The sequence below is a fragment of the Strix aluco genome, chromosome 25, assembly GCF_031877795.1.
Source record: "Strix aluco isolate bStrAlu1 chromosome 25, bStrAlu1.hap1, whole genome shotgun sequence".
Taxonomy (NCBI): Eukaryota; Metazoa; Chordata; class Aves; order Strigiformes; family Strigidae; genus Strix; species Strix aluco.
In genome coordinates, this window is record NC_133955.1 from 5,947,825 (window position 1) to 5,973,101 (window position 25,277).

The 25,277-nt window shown below is 51.3% G+C and overlaps 1 protein-coding gene across 22 annotated transcripts in view; it reads left to right on the forward strand.

Annotated features, from left to right (window-relative positions):
* NFASC (neurofascin) overlaps positions 1-25,277 on the forward strand; it is a 95,661-nt gene that overhangs the window by 15,304 nt on the left and 55,080 nt on the right. For 14 of the 22 annotated variants that reach the window (XR_012626339.1, XM_074849932.1, XM_074849939.1 and 11 more), the window contains exons 2-3: positions 21,948-22,123; positions 25,045-25,062. Coding sequence is in view for 21 of the 22 variants with exons in the window: in XM_074849932.1 (XP_074706033.1) it covers positions 22,030-22,123; positions 25,045-25,062 (112 nt within the window). In the remaining variant the exon portion in view is untranslated. Of the gene's footprint in view, positions 1-545; positions 664-21,947; positions 22,124-25,044; positions 25,063-25,277 lie in introns of those variants that run through there. The other 8 variants (XM_074849935.1, XM_074849938.1, XM_074849944.1 and 5 more) reach the window with 2 other exon arrangements.

Genomic DNA, 25,277 nt, shown 5'->3' on the forward strand with positions numbered 1-25,277 from the left:
GTGCCCTGCAATGGGGACTCGGGGTCTGTATGGGAACTAATGCCCACTTGGTACAGGGTTTGCTGCAGCTTTTGGCTCTCGTTGCAGAGCTGCAAATGACTGTGCGCTCCCTGGCTCCAGGACCCCGCTGGCATCTTCGCTCCCTTTGCCCCCCGCTCTCTGCCTTTTTCCTCACCCTCTATTTTACCTTGCCTTGCCCCCCCACCCCGTGCTCTGAGTCATCTTTTCTGCACCACGGGGGACACGATGAGGAAAACCTGTTCACGTCTGACTGCTCAGCCCACGCTGGCGGCGCGTGGGAATGAGCGGAGACGCGTCTGCCTGTCCCCCACGCTGGGAGTCACCCCGCTTCTCGGCTGTGCCCGGGTACCTCTGCACCCCAGCAGCCACCCTCATGGGGAGGGTGTTTCTTTCCTGGCAGCTAGAGTCTGGTTGGCAGAAAGGCATTTTGCTGTTGGAGATGCAGTTAATTATATGCAGGGCAGGACAGTTCAGGCTCGGCTGAAACCTGCTGGGAGGTCATTAGCCTCTCCTTGGCTCTGAATGCCTTTGGTGTGCTGCGATCCAGGAGTTAAACCCACAGCTGATGCTGCTGGGTGCTGCATCTCGGGTGTGAGCCTCGCAAGGTTTGGTGAAGGTCCCACCAGCAGTGCCGGCAATGCAGTAAGTGATTCAGCAGAACGGTCGGAGCAACGTGGGTTTGGGAGGAGGCAGCTGCTTTGCTCTGTTCGCTTGTGCTCCGCTGCGTTTGAGCCCTGCTTGTTTGTCGTTAGCCTGTGGTGGTGGAGGATGGATGCGTGGCAGTCGGTGGGGGTTTGGGGGTGGGGGGAAGGTCATGCACCTCCCAGCACGCAGCACTGGGCACAGAGTCTCAAGGCTGGTTCGGGAGCAGGCAGGGTTTAAGAGACATTTGGAGCTTGGTTCTGCAGTGTGCTTTGTGCTTTCTGCGTTGGAAGTCCAGGATCTGGGAGCTCAAAGTGAATTTTCTTTTTTTTTTTTTCCCCCACCCCAGCTGGTAGAAGGGCAGAAAAGCCCGTGCTGTCCAAAGTGTGTCCTCTCAAACATGGGCCAACCTCCTCCTTGGCTTCTCTTGCTTGAACTGGAGAGGTTCACGCTTCCCAGGCTCCATCTTGTACCTCGCAATAGATAACATTCTTGGCAGAGTCTGTGTTTGGGGCATATCAGAACTGTGGCAACAAGACAAATGGGAAGGGGGCTTTAATTAAATCATCCTCTTGCACTTTAATTTGGTACGGGAGCAATCTGAGAGTCTCTCAAATGAGCGTGGTAGAAGATGAGGCTCCCTGCGACTCCTCACCTTTATTGCCTCAGTTTCCATAGCTGTAAAATGGACATGCTGCTGCTGGAGAGGGGGGAAATTGTGCTGAAACATTGGTGAAATACTTAGAAATCCACGGCTTAGACGTTTCCATCCACGGGCTGGCTCTGGTGTCGGTGAGATCTTTGCCTCCCCGGCAGCTTTGCTGCATCATGTGCGGGTCAGTCCCGATGCTGCTGCCAGCAGGGCTGGAACAAAAGGAAGCTGCATCTGGGAGCAAAACCCTGTTGTACCGGCGACGCTGGCACCCAGGACACGGGGACAGGCCCTGGCTGGCACTCGACCCCACTCCCTGCTGGCTCAGGGACCGGTGGGGGACAGAGTGGGTAGTGTCCTGCACCACAGCTCCTGAATTATTCATGAAGCAAAATCTATCAAGAGCAGGGAGGGAAGGGAAAAGAAAGTTGGAGTTATTAATAATGGCTATTGTGCCTTCTCTCCTTCACCAGCCCGTGGGGATGGGTGGGCTGGAGATAACACAGCCCTGTGTTGGTGGGAGGACAGGGAAAGGGTCTTGGCAGCAGCCCAGTGATTTCTGGGCAGGTCAGGTCTGTGCCAGGGCCAGGGGATGCAGGAGCTGCAGGGCTCTGGCTCTGCGAGGGGCTTAGCGCATCCTCCCTGACATGTGGGCACGTGTTGTGTTTGGGATAGAGGAGATGGAGAACCTTAACCCAAGCTCTGGAGGGGAAAAACTGTGTCTTAAATGGGAAAGGCAAAGGTAGGCGGCTCTCTGCCTTTGGAGGAACTCGTGGGAAGGTGGCGGTGGAGGTGATTTTCTGTGAAAGCCTTGGATGTTGTGAGATATTTGCAGTAAGATGGGCAGAAAGTCAGCTGCCGTGTCCCGCTGAGGGCTGACTGGCGTGTCCCAAGGGCACAACGTGAGTCACCTTGGGGGTGAGACCTGCCGGTGGCTCCGTCCGTGTGTGTCTGTCCTGCGTGTGCCGAGCCCGGCCGCTGGCACCTGGACCCCCCTTTGCTCTTCAGTTGCCTCATTTTGCCATGGCTGGATGCTTCCTGGGGCAAGTTAACTGGGTTTTGATCTCTGTCGCTGCACTGTGACTTTCTTGATTTCTGTGCTTTTCCAAGTCAGGCAGGGATGACGTGGGCACCTGACCCCTTAATTCCTGCTCTTGGGGCTGCTTGTCACCAAGACAGAGCTGAATAATGCTGCTGCTGTGCCTGGATGGAAACAGCCCGTTCTTCTGCAGGGGGGAGGCGGTGGTGTAAATACCAGCATTCATCAGAAACATATGTACCTTTGGATTTAATTGGGATGTTTCTCTTTAAATCCAGAGAGCTTTAGGGCAAGATCTAAAAGTGCTATCCTGTCTTCTTGGGTTATTAAAAAGCTTTTTCTTGCAAAAGGACATGGTGGCTCTGCTGTAATCTGGGTGTAAGCTTATTGTAGCCTCTGCTCCACACTGTGCTGTGGGTTTGTTTGGATCCAGGCTGGTGTGGGAAGGGGGTTACTACTCCAGAGCACCTATAGATGCCCCCCCCCCCGCCCAGGGGCAAACATCAAGCAGCGGGAGCAGACCACATCCCACGATGGTGTTACCCCTGCACTACAGGCAGCCCCAAGGCGGTGGCAGGAGGCATTAGAGCACCCTGCAGCCTCTGGGCTTGAGGAGATGGAGATGATGGAGGTGAACTCCCTGGGGAGGTGATTAGTGTTGTCTTCCACAAACTGTGCTGGGCGTTTTCATTACTATTTAATGGCAGGTTTTGTCTGTTCTGCTTTGCCCAAACCCTCCTTGCACTGAGATGCTTTGGCTCTTGAGACCCTAGAGAGCTCCGCGCACGGAGGAGAGCACAGCCCACTTGGGCTGGCTTCGTGCTTTGGAGGAATGCAAAAGGCACATACGAGCTGGTGACCTGGAAATCTGCCTCCCTGCTCTCCTCCATCGTCCAGGCAGACGTGTGAGCTGTGTGGACCAAGGAGGATATTGCATCTCCATTCCCCCCCAGCAATGCCAGCACATCCCAGCACACAAATTCAGCCTCTCCCCCGAGCCCTTCCCGTGCTGCAAGGAGGAAAGCTGCTCTCTGAGCTGCTCCAGGTTTCAACACAGGCCACATGGTCAGATGGTTTGGGTGTAATTGCAGCCGTGTTGCTCTGGAGATGCTCTGTCGAGTTATATACATCAGTCGTACCTGTCTGTTGCTGTAATTTGATCTGATTAAAATGAAAACCTCTCAAAAGCTTGACTGGAAAACCTATCCAAAAAGCCCTGATAGCAACAACTGTGTTTCGGTGTTGCTGGTTTGTTCTCAGAACGTGCTTCATCAGACATCTGTTGCGGGGGACCCTCTCTCGTGGAGCCAGTGTTGGCTGCAGGTCAGTCCCCCCACGTGTAGCTCAAGTCTCAGCCTCTCTCCTGCCTGTGAAGCACCTGAATTCAGAAAAGCAGAAACTAAAGTTTCTGGATAAGCTCCATTTTGCTGCCTTTTGTATTCCTCCTCCCGTTGCCTTGGCATCTTTCCTTCCATACCGATAATTGTGCTGTATGGTCCCAGCGTTGAAAGGCAGGTCAAAATTAACCCCCCCGGGCTCCGCGCTGGGCTGCGGTGGTGGAGATGCAACAAGAGCCATTAATCACCGTGTAATATCTAGCAGCCAGTTTGCTGGGAACTGGTGGAAAGAGCATAATGCGTGGCGAGCCCACCTGCACCCCAGCAGTGACCCGCAGGATGGTCCTGACATCCCCAGCGGGACCAGGCGTGTCTAGAGGCTGAGCGATGAGCGGATTGCGCTGCCGGCACTCCGAGTATGGCAAATACATTTCCATGCGTCTCTCTCTCTGTAGGAAGGATTTGCATAAAACTCTACAGAAAATAATTAGCATAAAATGGCTGAAATGAGGCGCTTGGATGGTTAATAAATTCCTGGGGGGAGCAGCGGGGCCCTTGGGCAGTGCTGCTCCTCCTGCCATGGCTCAAGCAAACCCTCTGCCCGCTCCGGAGGGAGGGGGAGAAGCAGTTCCCAAGCCATGGGGTAACTGGCTGCGATTCCCTGTGGGAAATGCTTATTGAGCTCTGGTGGGTGGGAATGGTAAGGAGGTTTCTGGTTTCTCAACCATCATGTAATTGTGGCAGAACATGGTCCGTTAATTGAGTCACCTTATATATCCTGACTGCGTATTTTCTTTTCCGTGTCAGTTTTACTGCAGTAAGTAACGGGATTTCTCTGCCCCTTGCTGGCCAGACTGCACGTGGATGCAGGAAAGGGCTGAGTTTAAAATAAGCAAAAGGCTGAGGGTGTCTGGGGGCAGAAGGATGGGGAAAGGGGTGGCTCAGGGCTGTCCCTCTCCCCACAGCATTGCTGCATCCCTGCGAGTCTGCCCGCAGCCTCAAGTTATCTTTTGGTGCAAGATCAGGTTTGGCATTTGGAGTTAAAAAAAAATTATCCCCATCCAAATGGGGTCAGAAATCTCTGATGTGAGCAACTCATGCTGGCTGAGGCTGCAGTGGAGCTGAACTAGAGGAGTAGGAGAGGGGGTCTGAAAGCAGTGATGGGCGACGGGCCTCTCTGCCAACTGCTCAGAGACTCCCCTTCAAGAAGGTTTTTCTTCTAATTAAGAACAACAACAACAAAAGGCACTCAAACTGGTGCTTCAGAACTGACATTGCAAGAAAGGGCTCTTTTCCGTTTTTAATATTAAATTAACAGCCTTTTGCCAAGGGGAATGGAGAGGAAGGTCCTCCTCTGCCTGCCTGCTCCCAGGCAGGGCTGGGGGGGGAGCACGCTTCAGAGGGCTTGTTGTAGCTCTCACTAATTTCTCATGAATAATTTTTGAGCTGGGGAGCGACTTCCCCCCCTTTTTCTCTCTGGCAGGCATTTCTGCGCATGAACACGGGTTGCTATGGCCACGCAGGAGTGCTGAGCTCCCGGGGGATGCGAGCGAGTGGCTGGGGAGAGCGCAGGGGGCTCGCAACCCCCAAAAAGGGGTCTGGCATCCTGCAAGGGTGTCTGCTGCTCCAAACTATCCTGCTCTCGTCTTGATGTGTGATTCAGTGACACTCTCAAGCCTAAATGGTTTTCGTGCCTGCCCACGTGCTCTCGGGCAGGTTTCAATCCTGCAGGCTTCATTCTACCTTCATGGAGATCCTCGTTTTTCCAAACCTCAAAGCTCATCTCTTGCGTTCCTTGGGATTTTGATGGTGGAAACCTGTTGGGGTGGATGAGGGACTGATTTGATTTCATGCCACTGTAATTTAATCCTTGTCTCACAACTGTAGAAAACACTGCAGGCAGGAGAGGCGAGAGCCCCGATTCCTGCCTCTGCCCTGCCTGCACCGGGCTGCAGGATCCGCCTGCGCCTTGCGTTGGGTTTGCTCCTGTTTCCTGAAACTCTGCAGCTTTCTCAAACGGTGCGAAGGATACAAAGGGTTACAGATGCCTGCAGGTTCTGACCAGCTGTCTGAGCTATGAGCAAGGCTGGGAGGCAGATATTATGGAATTGTATGCATGCCTGAGCGGGAGGGAGGCTCTGGGCTGCTTGGCATCCACTTGTCACATGCTGCCTGTTTGGATGCCAGAGGAAGGATCCTGAGGTTGCCACCCAGAATAGATGCTTGTTCTTAAGCTAATTGCACCCTTTCAGTGATTCTCAAATAACAGAGTGCCAAACTTTCTCTGCTCTGAAAATTCCTGGAAAATCTCTGACACTTTTCATTATGCGTTGGAAAGAACGCTTTAAAAGAGCTAACTAGCAAAATAAACAGCTGTTTGTAATTGTAAGATCATAAAAAGGAGTCTTTTATGAGCAGTGAAAAAATTTCTGGCTTTATCAAGCTGCTTCAATGGGTTTGGTTCTGACAGGCTTGTGAGTCGCTTCGGGAAGCACTTGCCAAGTGAGTGCGGGCCGAGGTCTGCAGGGGAATAGGGTTTGGGCATCTTCCCACCTCCAAAATGGTACAGACCCGGCTCCTCTGTCTGCATTTGTAAAAGCAACATTTCAGGCAAGTTTTTACAAATGCATTTCCTTCTCAGATGGTGATAAACACTCCAGAGCTGCCTTCCCAGCCCTGCCTGCTGTCCAGGTAGCAGTTGCCTTTGCAGCCACCCACCTTCCTCCTGCAGCCAGGCAGAAACACTCTTCCTCTGACAAGAGCACCCGGAAAATGCTGTTGATGCCTTTATATATACATTCAGGCAAGAAAAAACAAGTAGTCCTGCTTGGAACCAAGCCAAACCTCATTAACAGAAGCGCCTTGGTACCTTCTGATGGGGATGGTGTTGCGTTACCATATTGTAGTACTGAGCATGGGCTGGTCTGCAAATGAGTGTGAAAATCCCATCCCTAAATTAGAGTGTAACTCTCGAGCTTGGTTGAACTGGGTATAAAGATGCAGCTGGGGGACACAGGATCAGCCCAGAAGTGATCAGACCTGTGGCTAGCATCCCCTTTGTTCACACAGGGTTTGAAATAAAGCTGCTTGTGTAGTAAGGGCAATCACCTTGAAGTGCAGCTTGTTAGGAGTGAAACTAGTAGCAAGGCTGGAAGGCAAAGCAGAACTCTCTCATCGCTTGTTATAGCTTAAAAACAATTGAAGCTGGCTCCTCCCCCCTGTTCTTTGAGGGGGTTTAATAAATGAGCTGTGAAAATATCTCTGGGGAGAGATGATTTTTTTAACGTAGCTATCTAGTAAGCATATGCTTGCCTTATCAACATTTCTAGCGAAGTCTTAAAGTGGAGGAATGTCTAAATGGGTTAGGCTCTTCAGTGCTGTTAGCTCTCGATGGGATTCGAGGGTGTAACAGTGTGGTAGTGTGGAAGAAACCAGGCTTAACCTTCAAGCCTGACAGCCACAAGCAGTGGTACGGGTGCATACGTTATGGTCCTGGCTCTTGAGGGCAAGCAAGAACAGCAGGCGGGGGACCTTGGACCCAGCACTACACTGAATATTAGAAAATTTGGAATTGGTGTATTGCTTTATTTTTTTTTTTTTCCTTTTACAGTGATCCAGCTTCTTGTGGTTCTCTGTGTGTATTTTGGTTAAATTCAAATTTACTCTATTTTTAAATCAAAGTTAGTGTGTAGCTTTCCTTTGGATCCTGTTCCACTCAAAGCCACCACACAAAACCCAAGCTTGCATAGTTCCTTCAGCGTAAGAATAATGTTGCTTGGAAAACATCAGCAGTTTGTGCTAGAAAAGAAAGGGGAAGCAACTCACTCAAAAACCATTTGAAAAACATTTACTATTTTCCGTATTGCATTAGCCAATGTGAAACATGCTCTGCATTTCTATATTCTCTTCTGTCCTGGGGGAAGTCAAGGGAAGGAGCTTTGGGAGTTTTTTTGAAAAGCCCTGGGACCCGTCGTGCCCCGAGCCCGGTGCCTGGCTGAGCGCTGGTTCCTCCTGACCCTATTGAGGCAGCGGTGCAGGCAGCGCAGGCAGCTGCCCAGCTGGAGCGTGGCCAGGGGGCTGGCAGTGCGGCTCGGGGTCAGGAAGTGTTGGGGTGCTTTGGCCGAGTGCAGTGCTGAGCACCAGCCACCCCGATGCTCCCTCTGCAGCTCCGGCCAGAGGTGAGCTGGGGTGTTACCGTGGGATCATTTCTCCTCTCCCTGAGTACTGTGGGGGAAAAGTGTTTTTAAGTATTTTACCAGAAAACCAAAGCCAGATCCCAGCTCAAACTTTGGCATACAGAACTCGAGGAAATTGCTGATCCAGCCCTTTGTTCCCAATCCCTTCTCATTACCCCTTGTTTCTGGCAGCTACAGTGTTTTAACGGCTTTTACAAAGATATTTTGCATTTAACATTTGCAGCAGTGCACCCCCACGATGCAAAGCTGCCTGGGTGAATTTGAGATGAGGTAGGAGACAGTGGAATAGTTAAATTTTGAAGTTTTCCTTTCCTTTGTTTCCTGCTTGTCTTTAAACTCCATTATTTATCTAGTGAAGCTTTCCCTTGCTTGTCAGCGAGAGATTTGTATTTGCAAGGGTTTGTAGGACACGGGTTTCACATCTTCCAGCCTGTGGGATGTCGGAAATGATAACGGTCCTTAGCTCGTGCATCCCCTGGCTCAAACTGACCTCCCAGCTAAATAGTGCTGGTAGTCGGGGGATTGATCTCGCACAGCTGGAGATCACAAGCAATGGTCACTCCTGCAGCTGGTTTATTTTTTTTTTCTCCCGTTGCTTATTTATCGCTGGCACCTACACTGTTCCTGTGCCCATCTGCACCTTCTCAGGGCATGAACTGGTTGCTTTTGCCTTCCCATTTTTACAGCCGCCGGCTCGGCGTGGGTGTCGGTGACAGCAGATTTGAGGGGCAGCTCCTCTCCAACAAAGCCCGCGGGAGAAACTCCACACCAGGGTGCTGGGCGCAGCTTTGCTGCCTTTGCCTTCAGTTTGACTCTTTTAAAATACTAAGCACCAGCCTGGACTTTTAATATGCATACACATCCCTTTTATTTTTATTTTTTCTTTAAACATAGTAAACAAGTAATCCCTATCCTGCATCCTGTACTTGGTCCTGAAGGTTAAAAGCTGGTTCTGTGCCAACTTCATTATGTACAAGCCAAATGCTTCTACCGATTAACTTATTACTGTCTTGGAGGGGGCTCAAAAGGCAGATGGAGTGACTGTGCCGGCAATATTAATGCCCGTGTTGCGAAGGGTGAGAATTTTATGCAGACTAATGTGAAAACGTGCTGGCAAACTTGCAAAGGCATTGCTGAGAAATACCAGAGAATGGTGTTTCCCTTCTCGTTGTGAGCTCGGGGTAATAAATAACGTGTGATTTCACAGCATCTCTGCTATATCAGGCTAAAACGTGCTGTCTGTCGTCAAAGGCTGTCAATATTTCACATCTGAGGACAGGCAGTGAGAACAGGGCCACCAAAACGTTACAGGCGGGTGGTGGGAGACACATAGACCGTTAACTTTGGGTCGCCAACTGCTTCCGTTGGGAAATAGACCCCTTGAAAATGCTGGTGGTGGGGTCTGAGGGAGGAAGGGGGAGTGAAGGTGTCCAGCCTGCCTGGGTTGGGGTGGTGGGTGGGTGCAGGGGGATGCACCCAGAGCCGTGGGGCTGGCTTGATTTTAATGGCATAACTAACAAAGTCTGTGCATCAGTCTCCTGGATGGATGTCCATCCCATAAGGTGAAAGCTCCCTGACAAGCCATTTTCACTAAACTTGGAGGAATTGAATGTCTGTAGCAGAGGCAAAGGGTTCCCCAGCTGGATTTGAAATGGGTTGAGGAGTTATTGGCAGTGACCAGTTGAAAGCCAACTAGTGCAGGGAGGGTTTTTCCTTTGGAAAACTGGCTAAAAATGTGGATTTGTGATACTTGGTTTGCCCTTTTGGAAAATCCTTGCAAGACACACTTTATGCCTTCAGAATAGTCCAGTAAAAGATAATCTTTTGTGAAGATTTGTGAAGCTATGGCAGGTGGGCAGTCATCAAAAATCAGATTTGTCAGACATGAGCTCAGTTATACTGTAGTGATGTGATTTGTTAAGGGAGTGTGGAGGAGGGGTAATGATCTCCTTCCTGTGACTCCTCACGTGTAATTAGGGTCTAAGTGTGCACAGGGCAAGGAAAACCCATTACACAGTGTTTTTGCAAAAGCAAATCCAGTGCTACTGAAAGGGGCAGACTTCTAGACAGCCTTGTTGTTTGCATTTTTATACAAGGTTTTGAAGAACTGCCCTACCTTTCTTGGTCCCCTCCAATTTCTCCAAACCGTTCTGTGCTGTGGTCTCGTCTAAAGGTTGTACGTCAGATGGCTCAGGGATGAAATGTCAGATTTGCTGCTGCTTTGCTCTGTCACTGCTGCCAAAGCGCTTGGGGTTTGAAATTAAATGTCAAAGGCATTTTGCAGAACGTGGGAACCAGGTGTGTTCCAAGTCTGTGTCTGGGAGAAGCAGAGCAGCTTAATTACCTACATTGACTCTTCTTGGGAGATTTATCTCTGGATTTGGGCTGATACCTGGCATAAGGACGTGGTCTGGGAGAGCCACAGCGGAGGCTGCCTGGTGTAAGGGCAGTGGGTGGAGGACACGGTGTCTGGCAGCTGCCCGCATGTCATGACTAGCTGTAAGGTGATACAACAGCTTGAGGGCCCTCGGCCAGGCTCTGGGGAAGAGCTGGTGTCTGTAAATACAGCTCACTTACGGGATTAATCATCAGCAGGCATGTTCCTGCCTTGTTGGTGACACCCGTGTGTTTGATCTGGTTACAGACTAGGGGGAGATGGTGACTGGGGACATTGGCTGAGGGGGTGGTGGTTGAAGGGGACGGGTCAGGAGCATTGCTGGAAGCAGCGAAAAGGATGGGGGAGACTGTAAAGGAGGAGCAGAGCCTGCACACCCAGGGAAACACCCATGGGCTGCAGCAGGACCTCAGCATCTCTGCCGAGTACCGTCAGCCTGTGCCGTGTTGTGTTCCCGCGGGGAACGTGGCATTTCCAGCTTCTCGGAAGGTGCATTCATGTGCGGGCAGGCGGCTGCAGAGTCCTGCTTTGTTCCCCGAGTCCTCTGAGGAGGTGCAGAAGGACTTGCCTCGTGCTGCTGCCCATTGGCTCCTCAGAGCTGGTCACAGCCCTCGGTGCCATTTCTGCCTCCTTTTCATGAGGGCAAAACCCTCCTTGTTCCTCCTGGTAGCTCTTGTCCCAGCTCTTCTTCTGGGCTTACACCACCCCTGAAAATAAAAGCCTTTGTGCTCAAGTCCTTCTTCACCTTTGAATACTGTAATTTGCAGTGGGGAATGTTCAGCACTTGAATAATTGCAGCCATTCAGTGTGCCCTTAACAGCACCCACGGCTGCAGGCAGGTCTGAAAGAGCTCGGCTCTGCCCCCAGCCTGGCCTTGCTGCCTGCACAGCTCCAGGATGGCTGCCCTGGCACAGCTATTTCTGCTTTTCAACCCTAAACCCCAGAAGTATTCACCTTCCTTCTGGTTGTGGTACTGAAATAACTGCATTTCCCTGATGGAGGGAGTGTTTGGGTTAATAAAATCAAGGGTAGTCTGTACTAATGCAATTGTTTTCCATCTGCTAAATAAAAAATCTTGGTGAATTGTTTGAAAGGAAAACCCATGGAATAAACAGCCTCTGTTTGCAGAGGCGCAGGCAGGACCAGGGCTCTCCCGGGTCCCTCCGCCGCCACGTTTGCCCAGGGATGCTCCCACGTTGCTCCCGCAGCTCACCCTTGTCCCCGGGTTCACTTGTGGCAGTGCTGCCCCTGCCCGCCCACCGAAACCGGGGCACTGGGGACCTTGGCTGTGGGCAGGGGCACAGCAGCTCTCATCGCTGCTGAGGACCACTCTGGGCTGCGGTATGGACCCTGCTGAGGCTGAAAGGAAGATTCCTGCCAGTTAAAGGACTCAACAGGGCTCTGGGGGTCCCTGGGAGGGAGTTAGAGGGTAATGGAAGGGTCGATGGCTTTTTCTCAGGCTCTTTAGTGATCACAAGTGCCCAGGACCTCAGTAATATGAGATAGAAACACAAATATTCCAATTCATTTCTTTACCAAAGTGGCTTCCTGCTATAGGAGCAGCCAAGGGCCTTTTAACCCTCAGGGCACCCGCACGCTTCGGGTCAGGCCCTTTTGCTTCGTTAACCTTTTCCCTCCGTGCCAAGGGGAAACCCTTCTCGTGGTGTCAGGGCGTGCACATTGGTGACCCTGGGTGCAGCTGAGCAGGGCACTGTGTGTAGGCAGCTCGTGTGGCACATCCCAAAGAGGGGCTGTGGTGGCACCTGTGAATAAGTCACCATTTGTTTACGGTTTGAGGGTGTGAGAGATGCTCTCACAGGGGCAGGGCAGCTCTCCGTGCCCTTGGGACCCTGTGGGACCCTTTTCCTCCTGGGATTTCTGCATGACCAAATGTAGACACAACATCTTGCTGGCCTTCTGAGCTTTTTAACTGAATGAAACACTGAGGGAGGGGACCGTGCCTGGGCAGTATGTTCTCTGCCAGGGCTTGCGGTCTCCTCCAGCCACGGGGATTGACTGCAGCCAGCAGCGTGCGTCTGGGAGGCTCGGCCAGTTCACGGCTATTGAACCCTCGCTGCAGCCTCGTCCGGAGCGCTGCCGAGACGTGAGCCGAGACACAGCTCCTGCCTGGGTCACCGTTATTTGCTGTCATCAACAAGAAGCAGCTGCAGGAGGAAAGTGCTTTGCAGGGTCAAGAGCTGCAGGCTGCCTTCAGAGCCGGGTCTGCGGCGCAAGGCGTGGGGATCAGCGTTGGCTCGCTCTCATGTCTGGTAGCTCCTTGGGCAGCAGAAGGTCAGCACTGGGGTTCTCTGCCCAAAGTGGCTTTGCCCATTGCCACGACCACCCCCCCAAGCATCTGAAGGCACATGACTGGTGTGGACGAGGTGCAGGTTATGACCTATGTACAAGTAGGGAGGCAAGGGTTGGTGACCTTAATGAATTCAAGCCAGACCATCTCCTGGCCCTGTGCAATTAGAAGAACATATTCTTGCCTCTCTCTGGGCGTTGCATCTATCGTCTTTGTTAGAGAGGCTCAGCCTGCTGCAGACCCCTGGGTCTGTGTGCTCCTCCTCGGGGTTGTGCCCCGCAGAGGGAAGGGGAACAGACTCGCGTGGGAGCCAGAAAGGGGAAAGGCAGCTTTTCCAGGGCGATTGCTGCACGAACTGTTCTCCAGTTGCTGTTTATAGCTATTGCTCTGTGTGATTAGCAGTTGGCTAATCACCAGGGGCCAGATGCTGCTGTCCCTGGGAGGGGTGGCCGAGGGACACAGCGGAGGCAGACATTAACCGCTCGCAGGCTGGGTGTCCCCCCTTGCTCTTAGGTCTGTCATGCTTCCCCCGAGCAGTGTGGGATGGGTGGCCTGGAAAGGAGCTTTGCTGTGAGGGCAGGGGACCGGGACCCTGTGAGGACCCTGTGATCTCAGTCTCTCCTGAGATTCCTGGAGGGGGGAGGTTGGCAGCGCTGCCGTTGAGGTCAAGTTTGAGTGTGGGTGCTGCTCCATCAGGAACTGGACAAAGTGCCCAGAGTCTTCCTCACAGGCACCACCCGACAGCCTCTTTGCGGTTTGGCTGTTGGGGCTCCTGCTTTGGTGTAGAAATGGTGATTGAGAAGCTCCTGGACCAGCCCCAGGATCACCCGCTGCCAGGTGAAGTGTTTGCAGGCAGGATCCTGTGCAGCACTAAAATGGGTGTCATCAGTGTGTCTTGTGCCCTAAAACTGCCCCTTAAAGCTTCTCCTTGAGAAACTTTCCCACTTGTATTTTTTTTTTAAATCCATATTTTTCACACCAGTTCCCTTCCTTAAACAAAGCCACATCCTAATGAAGTAAATGTATTTTCCCAAACAGGTTGCAATATAAGGAGAGTTGTTAAATATTTTCACCTCAAAATAACAAGTAAAAATGATTGCTTTTTCATCTTAGTTATAGCCCACCCTGTCTTCCTTAAAGCCACGTCATGCTCAAGATGCAACCAGTGCAGAAACAATGCTCTGGAGCCCCTTTGTTTTCTACCAAGGATAACTCCAATGAATTGTTTTGTTTCTTACTCGCTTCTCACTCTTGCTGCTGAAAGGAAAAGATGTGGGAAGAAGCAGCTCCCCAGGAGGGTGGGAAGCTGATTAGTGGGGCTGGTGTGACCCGGTGCCCCGCGGGTCCCCGGAGCAGCCCCAGCAGCCTGAGGATCAGCTGTCGCGGGGCCAGTTCCCAGCTGCCGCGGGGGCACGGCACGGGCTGGTGGGTGATGTGCCGGCTGGCAAAGGCCACGTCATAGTCTTCCATGGCAAGTTTCATGCTTTTTCATTATTTTTTTTTTTTTTTTTCCCCTGACTGTGACCGGTCTGTAAAGGTTAAATGGTATTTTCTGATTAAACTGAGTTACTCTGGTGATCTCAGCTCATTTCCCACTCATGCTATATGTTTTGTCTGACCTTGGAGTAATACTTAACCTCTCCCGACTAGAGTTCCTCTGTGTAATAGAATTGAAAGTATTTCCTTACATTACCAGAAGCACAGGATAATAAATTAATTCACATTTATGTAGTGCTGAGATATGACTGCGATAGGTTGAGACTGTCCCTGGAGTCTCTCTCAGTAGTGACAGGCAGCTCTGCAAGGGAATGAGTTGCCTCCTGAAAGCGTGACCACTGTCTGCACTCAAATGCTGCAAAATGCTCTGAATAGCAGCAAGCACAATTATCTCCTTCCTCCTGCATTTTTTAAATATTTCTGAAACTGGAGCCTGGGTGCAGCTGGTCCCGACTCGAGAGTGCTGCAGGAGGAAGGTCGGGTGAGCTCTGGCTGGCTGATAGCTATGGAGACAAGCTAAAGTCTAAATCCTTACTGCCAGCATCAGCTCTAAAGTTCAGGGGATTGATGGATTCATTCCCACTTCCCACGTGTTGCCCTGTGCAGAGTTGGGGGGATGCTGCTGCGGCTCTTCCTGGCATGTGCTGGTGGGTGCCTTTAGGAAGCCATCCTTGTTCCTGGTGCTATCACGGCGCTTTCTCTCAATGCTTGTTTGTTTGCTCGGTTCTTTTAAAATGCCTACAGCCTGCAGGGTTTGGGATTGAGAACTCACCCACGTGCGAGGCAGGAGAGTTACAGGGAGTGAAAGGAAAATGCAGCATATGGCAAAAATCCCGTGGAGGAGTGAGACAAGAAACCAGGGGCTGCGAGAAACAGCCTGTGCACGTGTTCCTTAAAGATCTGTTTCTTAAAGATGTGCTGAAAACGTAATGGGAGGAGTATATGGGCACTTGTCCTGGACAAATCGCTCTGCCCGGGGTTTTTATGCAGGGTTGGAAGTGATGGTGTCGAACGTGCCTGTCTCTGCAAACCTCTGCTGCTGCAGGTCGTGTTCTGAGAAATGTCCTTTTGTTCAGAGGACGGGAGCAAAGATGTGTTGAGGGACTCCTTTGGGGTTACAGCGAGCGTAGAAAATGATTGTCAGCAGACACTGGACCATCAATAATCTTAGCCTAGGACCTGTTTCCCATGACAAGCCTGACTTTCCTTCTTGCCTGTGATTAGAGGGTACGTAGGTCTGAAGTATTAGTTGCTGAAAGGATGGGAATGATTATTTTTAAGGTGGAGAAGACGAGATGCAAATGAATTTTCTGGTGTTTGCTCTGACAGTTGTTTCTCAGAACAATTGTGAAAGCCGTACCCAACCTCAGGAACAGACACAAAGCGCTTCTCTCTCCTCCAAACAGAGGCCAGCGGGAAGCGCTGCCCTCCCCACGCGCTGCTGGCTGTCCCCAGGAAAGGGCACGGCCCATCCCTGGGATGGAAATGCAAAATGATCATGTCTTGCCTTTGCGATCACTTCTTTGCTTCTTCACGACTGTTTCTTTTCTTCTTTCCACGGACCTCTGCACTGTGATGCAACATCTGCTTTGAATGGCTGCTTATGCACGTTGTAGGGATGGGGCTGTACGTACATCATTTATGGGTGTGCTTTATCCTCGTACGACCGGGGAAATGAAAAGGTGTGTGGATGTGTCCGTCCGTATCGCACAGGTTTTGTGTTGCAGGGTGGGAATCCCCTGAGGGGGATTCACCCATGTGGAGCAGTTCCTCTGATGGGGTGTCAGGCTCGGCTGGCACCTGCATGGGGGCTTTTACCAGGTGTGACAAAGTCCCATCACTGCCAGAAAAAAAAAAAAAAAAAAAAAAGAGGGGTGTAGATTTATGTCCTGGAAATCAGCAACCTGGAAACCCATCTGATGTGTTAGGTATGGTGGGGGGAAGGCCACAGAGAACCTGCACGGAGCAGGAGCAAAATGAAACCTCTAGTCACTGTTAGGGAATCACATACATGTATTCCCTCTAAATCAATGTTTTTCATTATCTGAAACCAAAAGGGTTTTCTCTTTGTGGAAACATTGGCTCTGTGCTATTCAATCAGTGTTAGTTAAGCAGCTGAAATGCATTAAATGGTGCGGTAGGAACCTTCTTGGGAACACTAGCTGCTCAGCTTTTACTGTTCCTCTTACAACCGTAAATAAGGATAAATGCCTAATTACTACTGAAAGCGTCCTGCTGGACCTAATGAGCTGATTAAAAACAATCCTTCATTGTGGACTTATTTAATTTTATTTAACTTCAACCAGAGATTCCCCTTGTTTACCATTTCTGTGTCTGGTCTACAGCCCTCCCTCCGCCTCAGAGTTCATGCCCGCGGTTGTTTTGCAGGACTGGGGCTACAGGGAAGGGATTTGTTTCCATCCTTATTCCGGAGGGCCTCATTTCATTAAGCTGTTGAGAAGGCAATGAATTTCAGTCCTTCCCTGGTGTTGTTAGTGCACCTGGGGGAAATCCTCGGGCTCTGCTCAGTGTACCCAGCTTCCCCAGAGCAGGATGAAGGGCAGCGGGGTTGGGGCAGGACATCCTGCATCTTGTGTTTTGCAGGGATGTGGTTTTGGGAATTATGACAAAGAGCCAAGTTTTGGCCAAATCAGCCTTGTGGGGGTGGAGTGGGCTCCAGGCTTCTGCTGCCTGAAGCGGGTTCTCACTGAGGACTGCGTCTCTGCAGCAAGAGGGAGATATTTTCATATATCATTTGCCCTGCCGTGCTGCGAAGCCATGGAGCTCTGATGGAGAAGCCTGGAGCCCGGCTGGAGAAGCAGCGAGCGGATTACGGGGCATGTGGTTTGTGTTCCGTTAATGAGCGGAGCGTGTCGGCAGCCTGGTCCGGCCGCGTTCTGCTGCCCGCTCCCGCCTCTCCTGGCCATACCAATCAAAGCCAGCGGGAAACTTGTTGGTGCTGAGCAGATGGGAGCTCTGGCTCGCCGGTGCGGGGGGAAGCAGGGATGCTCCGGGACTGGGATGTGAGGATTCGTTAGCGCAGCTCTCCGCCATCTGTGGAAAGGAGAGATTTCCCCCATCTCAAGGCGGGGAGGAGGCAATGTACATGTTAAATTGACATGTGCCTGGAGAAATAGAGATTCAAAGTTTCTTCTATACGGCTGTGGAGGTTTGCAGCTCTGCCAGGCTGGTACGCAGCCCGCTGTGCTGGCTTGGCGTCCCCAAGGAGCTGTGAAGAGAGGAGGCAGTGCCTGCAGAGAAACCCTTCTCTCGTGGCACCATCCGCAGCACTCCTGATGCTGGAGTCGTGCTCTTAAGAGCTGGAGAAGGACCTGAAGGAATTTTAAAAGCTGATTTTTTTCCCTTTCGCTGCAGATTTTCTGTGGCTTAAAGACAAAGTGCTTGGGTGTGTTTTCTGTTTTAATTATTGGTATGTGAGTGGTGCCTTTACATAAGGAGAAACTTGAGAGCGTGAAACTTGCAGCAGAGCAGGGCAATGACCCCGTAACAGCACACGGGCCAGGTATAGTTTCAGTGGCATCCCATTCACCACATGGCTGTTCGGATAATCAAGGCACATTTGCCTGGTGGGTGGTGTGATCGTCAGCACCTCTTGGGAGATGGTGTCAGGAGGGGCTTGTCCCTGCCAGTGGGGGCATGTGGGGCTCCCTGGGGCCAGGCTGGACTCTGAGGCCACACAAGCATCGACACCCCTTGACTCTTTGTACCTCCTCTTGACTCCACCAACCCTTGGGGTAGTTGCTTACCTTCTGCGCCATCATTTGAAAACCCAGATTTGTTTGGAAAACATTTGACAGTGCCACAAAGTCACTCTTTGCCTTTAAAATAGAACAGAAACCCCATGATGTCAGGATACGGTCTTCTGCCCATGTGTTTTGTAATGCAGGATGTCCTATGCGCAGCAAGATGTTTCCTTCTGGAAACTTCTTTGTCTCTCAAACTAATTTGCCCTGAATGCTGCACAAGAGTAAATTCTGTGGCTAACTTTTCTGTAGAAAACATAAATTCTCTCCAAACCATCCAGTTCCCATCCTGGTCTCTCAGCCCTCAGCTGGGGCAGGCACCGCTGTCATTGAGTCCCAGCATCTGTATTTTCAGTCCTGGGACTAATTGTCCCATTGAGGGTGTTTCCATCATCCCCAGGTGTCCATCCCTTTTTTTTGTCTTTCCTGCATTTAATTTTTTTCCCTCCAGTGCCTGTTCAGAGAGGAGAGAGGCTCCAAATGGAGCAGAGTTAAGGTTGCACATCCACGTCTTGATTTCAGATGGGCCCCCCACCATGTGGATATTTGGTTGGATTTTGCCAAGAGGAGTGGTTGCTAGTTTTAGAGGTCCTGTCCTGGGGTTACTCGTGCTTTTGTCCAGAGAAAAATGTATTTACTAAAGTATCTGATGCATCTGGAGGGAAGTCTGGGCCAAGATCTGGAATGTATTTCTCAATCCAGGCTAACAGTTTCTGAGAAATGATGTTGCAGTAGGTTGTGGGGGAAATGGAAAGCACCAAAAAGTCTGAAAAACATTTCTGAACTCTGGGTAAGTATTTGGGGAAAAAGGCATCTGAGTCCATCTCATTGCTGCCTTGCCTGTAGCTGGAGAAAAGTGGAGCAGGGATGTGGCTTTTGTTGGTGCTCGGGTGCAGGATCAATGCTGGATGAGAAATGCATTTAAGCAGTTAAATTCCTATTTGATGGCATCACAATGTCACAACTACTTGTGTGAGATTTTGGCTCTGTGTTGTGTTTTTAGTAAACATTACGGGCCCAGATTTCAGATGGGTTTTGTGTCCAGCCAGCTCAGAGACTTCCTGAGCATCCTCAGACTCAACCCTCCTGCCTTCATGGCTCTGGCCATCCCATGAGGTGGCTGCAGATGTGAGGTTGATGGGCTTGTTCTGCCCTTTGAGCAGGGGTCAGATCTTTCCAGTGTTGCACAACAGGGCTAGGAGCAATGATTAAGAAATGCAAAGTCTGGGAAGAAGAGGTCTCATCTCCCCCTGTGCGTGGGCCCTTTTGGGTTGGGTCAGTCTCAGATGAAGCCATCAGACAGCTTCACAACTGTTGGCATCCCCAGATAAGCACGTTCATGTCCCTCCCGCAGCGCCAGCCCTCTGTGCTGGGGAGATGTCCCTGTCCCCGGGCGAGGAGCAGCCCTGACAATGGGGGCTGTGTTCTGCGCGGCCGGGGGCTCGTGGCACTGCTTGTCCCCAGCACCCACCTACACGCGCCGGCACGGCGGCGGCTTGTTCCTGATGTGCGGCGAGTCGCACCCACATCTCCCCCGAGACAAAGGGGCTCTGGGGGTGCCCGGCGTTCGCTCTTCTAAAAGTGGGGACGCATTTGGTGTGTGCCCTGTCGTGGGTTTTATTATTTGCTGTCGGTCGGTGCCGCTCCACAGGGACGTGCCGGACGGGTCGTCCTCCCTGGCCGGTCTACCAGCACTGGAAGCACCCGGGGTCGTTCCCACGTAGCTCTGCCCACAGTTTTGGTTCAGAGCCACCGTGTCCCTGCTTCTCCCTTTTGCAGCTCAAAAGTTATCTGCAAATTTATCTCTTCGTGACATGGATAGCCCTTTTACAGTCGCAGTGCATGTGATGGTGGGTCAGATATACTCTTCTGCATGGATATCTCCCGTGAATGCTGTATGTGTTGTTGTTTGGGCTCAGCCCTTTCTGTACTCCCATTTAATGCAACATGCATGTATGTACAAATATCTCCCAAGCGTCTGTGCCAGGAACCTACTCCTTCATGTCACAGCCATTTCTTTCAGGCTAACTAGTACCCAGTCTAAAGAAAACAACATATTCTTCACCTTTTGGGCTCCAAGCAGCACGTAGAGATGTGCGCTGTGTAAATGCCTGCTGTCTTGTGCCTTCCCTCCCGTACGTCTGTGAATGAAGAGGGGTTTAAAGCACTTTGTGATAGTGAGGTGAAGCATCAGTATGTGAGCGTAGTAAGGACACTGGAAATCTTAGCCTTGCTAAATCTCTGGTTGCAGTATTGGCTGATTCAGTTCATAAGTCAGACTTGTGCTTAGTAACTGAAAGGCATAAAACCAGCTAATCCATTACTCATTTTAAGCTGTAACTGGAGAAATGAACCGCTTTGAAAAATGAAGGCTACAGATCAAAACGATGTCTTCCCTTAGACAGAAAGCTAAAGAAGTAATTTGAAAAGCTTTGTTCAGCATGACCTGATCACAGGACTGCAGAAGTCCCGGACACGTCTTTAATTACTGGCCCAGTCCTATAATTATTCTGTCCTTCAACTATTTTTATTGCAACAGCTGGATTGGAAAATCCTTAGAACGAGCAAAAAAGATCAAAGCAACACGCCCCTCCAAGCCCCTTCACAACCTACAATCTGTCATCTGGTGTAACTGGGACACGCTGAGACGGCACGTTCCTTTGGGCTTCAGCTCAAGAGCGAGGACCCAGAGACCCCGATCGCACCCGAGCAGGGTGGTGAGGGGGGCTGGATGGAGAAACCATTAAGCACATCTTGTTCCCCATAAGGGTAACGGGGAAAAGTGTCCTTAAAAGTTGTCTTGCGCCTGTTTGAGCCTGTCTGGGATTAGGAGAGCTCCCTGGGCTCTGTGTCAGGGCTGTTTATTTCCCGTGACATCTGCTCCTCGCTGGCTCCCAGCAGCGTTCCCTGCGGTACCCGGAGCCCCCCGGCAGCCCCGCGCTCGCCAGGTTTTGTCTGTTGTGCTGGGTCCCCCCCTCCCTCCCGCACTTCCTTCGTGCCGGGCTCGGGAACAGCTGAAGGGGTAGCAGCATCCAAAGCTGCAGCCGGTGATTTATATTTCATGAAGACGGGCTCTCCTTGCTTGCCAAATGGCCTTTTCATGCTGCTCCCCTGCCTGGCGACATCCCACCTCGGCAAGAGCCTGCGCGAGGGCCAGGAGGAGCGGCGCGGAGCAAGGCTGGGGATTTTCCACTGCTTGCTGCCCTGGTGTTATTTTTGTTCTTAGCAGAGAGAACTGTCTGCACGGCTGATGCCCTTTTTATAACTCTATCACAGGGAGTTGTAACTCAGCTGTGATGCAACCTCTGCGCCACAGCGGCCTTTCTAAGGGGGCTTTTGTTGTACAGACGAGATCATTTATCCTCCTTTCTGCTCTTTTTTAATCTGCATTTGATCTGTTGGTTTATTAACAGCAAAGTAAAAGATATGTGTATGGAAAATGCAAATGATAACCTGGGAGTCCCAGGGACTCTCTGGGGAGGAAAACAGCTGGAGCCCGGTTGGAAACGGGCTCATTTAGAGACCAGTTGGGGAAGGTCCCACCGTGCCCTGACTCCTGCTAGAGCTGTGCTGGCTCAGTGACAGGCTCTTTGGTGCATGGGGGTCCCCTGGAGCCGGCTCCCGGCTATTGCCGGGCTGCATGTGGAGTCAGAGCTCATCCTGGAGGGAGAGGGTGTTTGCTAGGTAGTACTTCTGCATGAAATACATTTTTTTTTAACCAGCAAATCATCCTTTTTATTTCATCCTATGGGGACTGTTTGCTGCTTTTGTATTCAGTTGCTCAGAGTAACTTTCCATTGGTTTCAGGAGAAAGCATGGTCCTTCTCCTTCCATCGGAGACCTCTGAGCACAAATAACCCCATGAGGCTGATTTTCTGTCAGCAGAACAACCCAGAGGTTGGGAGGACAGTGACCACAGGCTTGTACCTGGGTCACCAGAGCCTGGAAACTATTTATGGCACTATTCACCCTTTCATCCCTCCCCACAAATATTTCTGGTTTGGAAACTCTCTCTCTCTACAGTTGCCAAAAGGAAGATGACAGAAACGGAGCTGTAAACGGCTCGGTGACCACTGGGTTTGTGTTCGTTTTGCAGCTGAGGATCCATCTGTGCGCGCCGCTGGTCTGCTCGCCTCAGGGGTCACAACTGAGGTCCTGACACTGCCCAGGCATCCAAAATGGTCATGCAAAGACACCACCTCACCCGCGCAGGAATAGCATTTGCTCTCTACCTTCATCACCTCGTCAGCGCCATCGAAGTCCCTCTGGATTGTAAGTTATGGTGTACCTCTCTAAAAACTCCTGCTGAGATGGTTGAGAAGGTAGAGTGAAGATGTGCACAGCCCAGACCCTTTCCTGGTCCAGCCTAAGGTTTTCTTTACTGTTGTTTGGGGCTATTTTTCTTTTCAAACCACATACCCTCCAGAAAGTCACCCAAATCACTCTCTGATTTAGTCAATCTGTCTCAAAAGCTGAGCAGAGGACTTAAAACCACATATCAAAATGGAATAGAGCATCTGAGCCAAGCTGACAAGTCTTGAGCCTGTTGATTTAAGTGGAGCACCCCAGGACTTCTGCTGTTCCTACGGAGCATGGGCAAGTTTTGGGGTGCTCTTTTGTGGGGAACATGAGCTTGTTGCTAGTCTTATCTGGTAGATGCTGCCATGAGCTGACACCTCGAGGGCAGTGGGGGCCCAGGCACATCCTGCAGAGCAATGTGATTTTTCTCTGTCTGTTGGGACGTTTTGGTTAATTGTAAGATGGGACTTCTGTTTTATTCAGAAGCACAAGAGCTGAGGGATACAGAGTGAGGAGGAAGGCCAACGCATGGGAAGTGTATGACTTGTCTGAGTGCACTTGAGACGGGGGTTCGTACTGAGAGCTGCTCAGCCACTGTTCTGGAAACCAGTTTCATAATTTCTTTGTGTCCCAGCTTCCTCCTGTAGTGGCTGTAGATAATAATCAGCCTGTCGCTGCAGGGAATCTCTTCTGACAGTGCAATGCACAGAAATCCTGCAGCGAGCAGTGCGTTAGTAGAAAAAGGACAGCTTTTTGCTGGGGTCTAAATTCAGGCTGGAGTGCCAGGGTTGCTCTTGATAAGAGAAATTTCTACCCTGTGGGTTGTAGCTCTGTGGAGTCCTGGGTGTGCTGGCTGTCGCCGTGGTACCTCAGCTGACCCCTGACTCTGGGCAGCAAAATGGGAAGGAAGAATTTGAAGTAGTGGCTTTTGGCTGAAATTTGGAACTGACTGAAGAGAAAGGGTGGGAAAGCTCTGATTTACGGAGGAGAATAAATACTTGAAAGCCTAGGGAGGGAGTCCCAGACCCAAGTCCCTGCTCTGCTCCATTTCCGATTATTGTGGATGAAAATATAACATGCACAGGGCGCTCTTGTTCCCAGTAATGGGAATTTTATTTGATGCATACAGCTTGGTGGTTCCTTCAGGCCTGGCTTTGTTAGCATCTATAATACTGCAAAAATGAAGGCAGCCAGCATGGAAGTAAGGGCCAGTGCATTTGGGGAAAACGGAACGGGTCTGCAAACAGCCACCTTCTGCCATTTCTTGTGCTTTGCGTCAGGAAAGGAGTAATTTTGCTACTTAAATGTAACGTGACCTTAGGAAAGCAAGAGAAATGCTGACAGCTGGTGGAGAAATGCTCAAGGCAGCCTGCAGCAGCTCACCATTTCTCAGCAGCTCACCGTTTCCTTAGTGTCCTCCTCTTCCTCCTCCTCCCTGCTGCACAGCACAGAGCCACAGGACAGCATCGTCCCCTCCAGTGCTGGTGGGAAACTGGGACTGTAATTAAGAGCATCCTTTTGTCCTGTCCTGAGCGGGTGCTTTGCACGACGGGTGTTTGTAAATAGTGTGCACAGAGGCAGTTGTGCACAGCAGTGCCAAGGGCAGGGGGGTGAGGAGCATCTCCCAGCCCTGGGTGAGGGTCAGGGATCCTGCTGATGCCTGTCCCCACCAGCTGACCCTTCCCAACCTCCCTTGGCTCTTTTGGACACATGGAGCATCAACTTCATTTTACTTTTTACTTCCATCCCAACCTTCAGAGCCTTTGGGGTTTGCTTTCAGCTCCTGTTTAAGCCACCTGGTGATCAGGGCTCCCTTACCCACCGCTCGTCTGCGAGACTGAGCTAATGAAAGCATCGCCGGCCCTCCAACTGCTGCAGGTTTGACCAGGTGGTCTGTAAAGAGCTCCAGCTGCTCCGGCTTTGTGCAGGGGCTGAGATGTGCAAATCGCAGGCTCTGTGAGTGGCCGGGCTCCATCCACCACATCCCGCTGGCTGTGAACGTCCTCCCTGCTCCACCAAGATCGGCTCCTTCGGGCTGGGGTGTGGGCTCTGCCTGGTCCCCCACCCTCAGGAGGGGGCTGGGAGAACCCCCACCTGCCCTGGGGGGCCAAGATGCTGGTGGGCACCCAGCTGCCCTTGCTGACACACCTTGGGAGTCAGAGATCTCCCCAGGGAGGCGTTTTGCTCCCCAGACCTTATCTTTTCAGGGCAGAAGCAGTTTGGGAGAGGGCAGATGCAGGATAAAGCCGCAGGGTCCCCTCATGGCAGAGGAAACAGTCCTCACTCACCCTCTGTCAGAGGGAGCCGTAATATTTGTTCTTTCTTTTAAGCTTGCCTAGATGCTTTTTCCCTGCCCCAACCCTAACAAGTTTTCTTCTCCGGATAAAATCCTGCCTGTCCCTGTCCTGGGGACAGGGTATATTTATCTCCCTAAATTACAGGCAGCTTCTCTGAGTTTGAGCATCACCTAAAAAGCCAGCTATGGGTTTATCAGGCATGTATTGGCCTCTGACTCAGGGGAATGAAACTGCGGGGGGCTCTGGCCATAGGGAAGGGGGAATGTTGCTCACTCCTGCGGGCAACCCACTGGACCACGGGGTCACCAATGCCTGCAGGCGAGTGGTGCGAATATGCCTGTGCCCTCTTTTAGCCCCCAAAGCCCCCGCTGCAGAGGCCACTGGCAGCTGACAAGAATGTTCAGAAGCAGCTTCTCCCACGTGGGCAGTCAGTAGGTAGATTAGAACATGCTTGAATCATAAAATGGTTTGTGTGCAGTATTTACAAGCCCTACAATAACTATACGTGTTTATGTTTGTGTACGTGATGTGTATAACAAAGTTCTTCAATTAACCTTTTTTCTTTTTCTCATTACGCTTGCACTTTGGAAATAACAGCAAGTATTCAGAGTGAATGTAAGTGTTCCCCTCACCCTCTGTGTGTACGTGTCCATCTCCTCTGCATGGCTGAAACAGGGCATGAGGGGTCTGTACAGAGCAGGGGGTTGCACGGAGCTGGGGGCCAGTGGTGGCTGTTGCTTGGCACAGGGTGGACGTCGCAGCATTGCCCGCTCCTGCGGTGGGGCTGGCCGGGGGCAGGACAAGCCACTTCTGCACAGCCAGGCATGTTG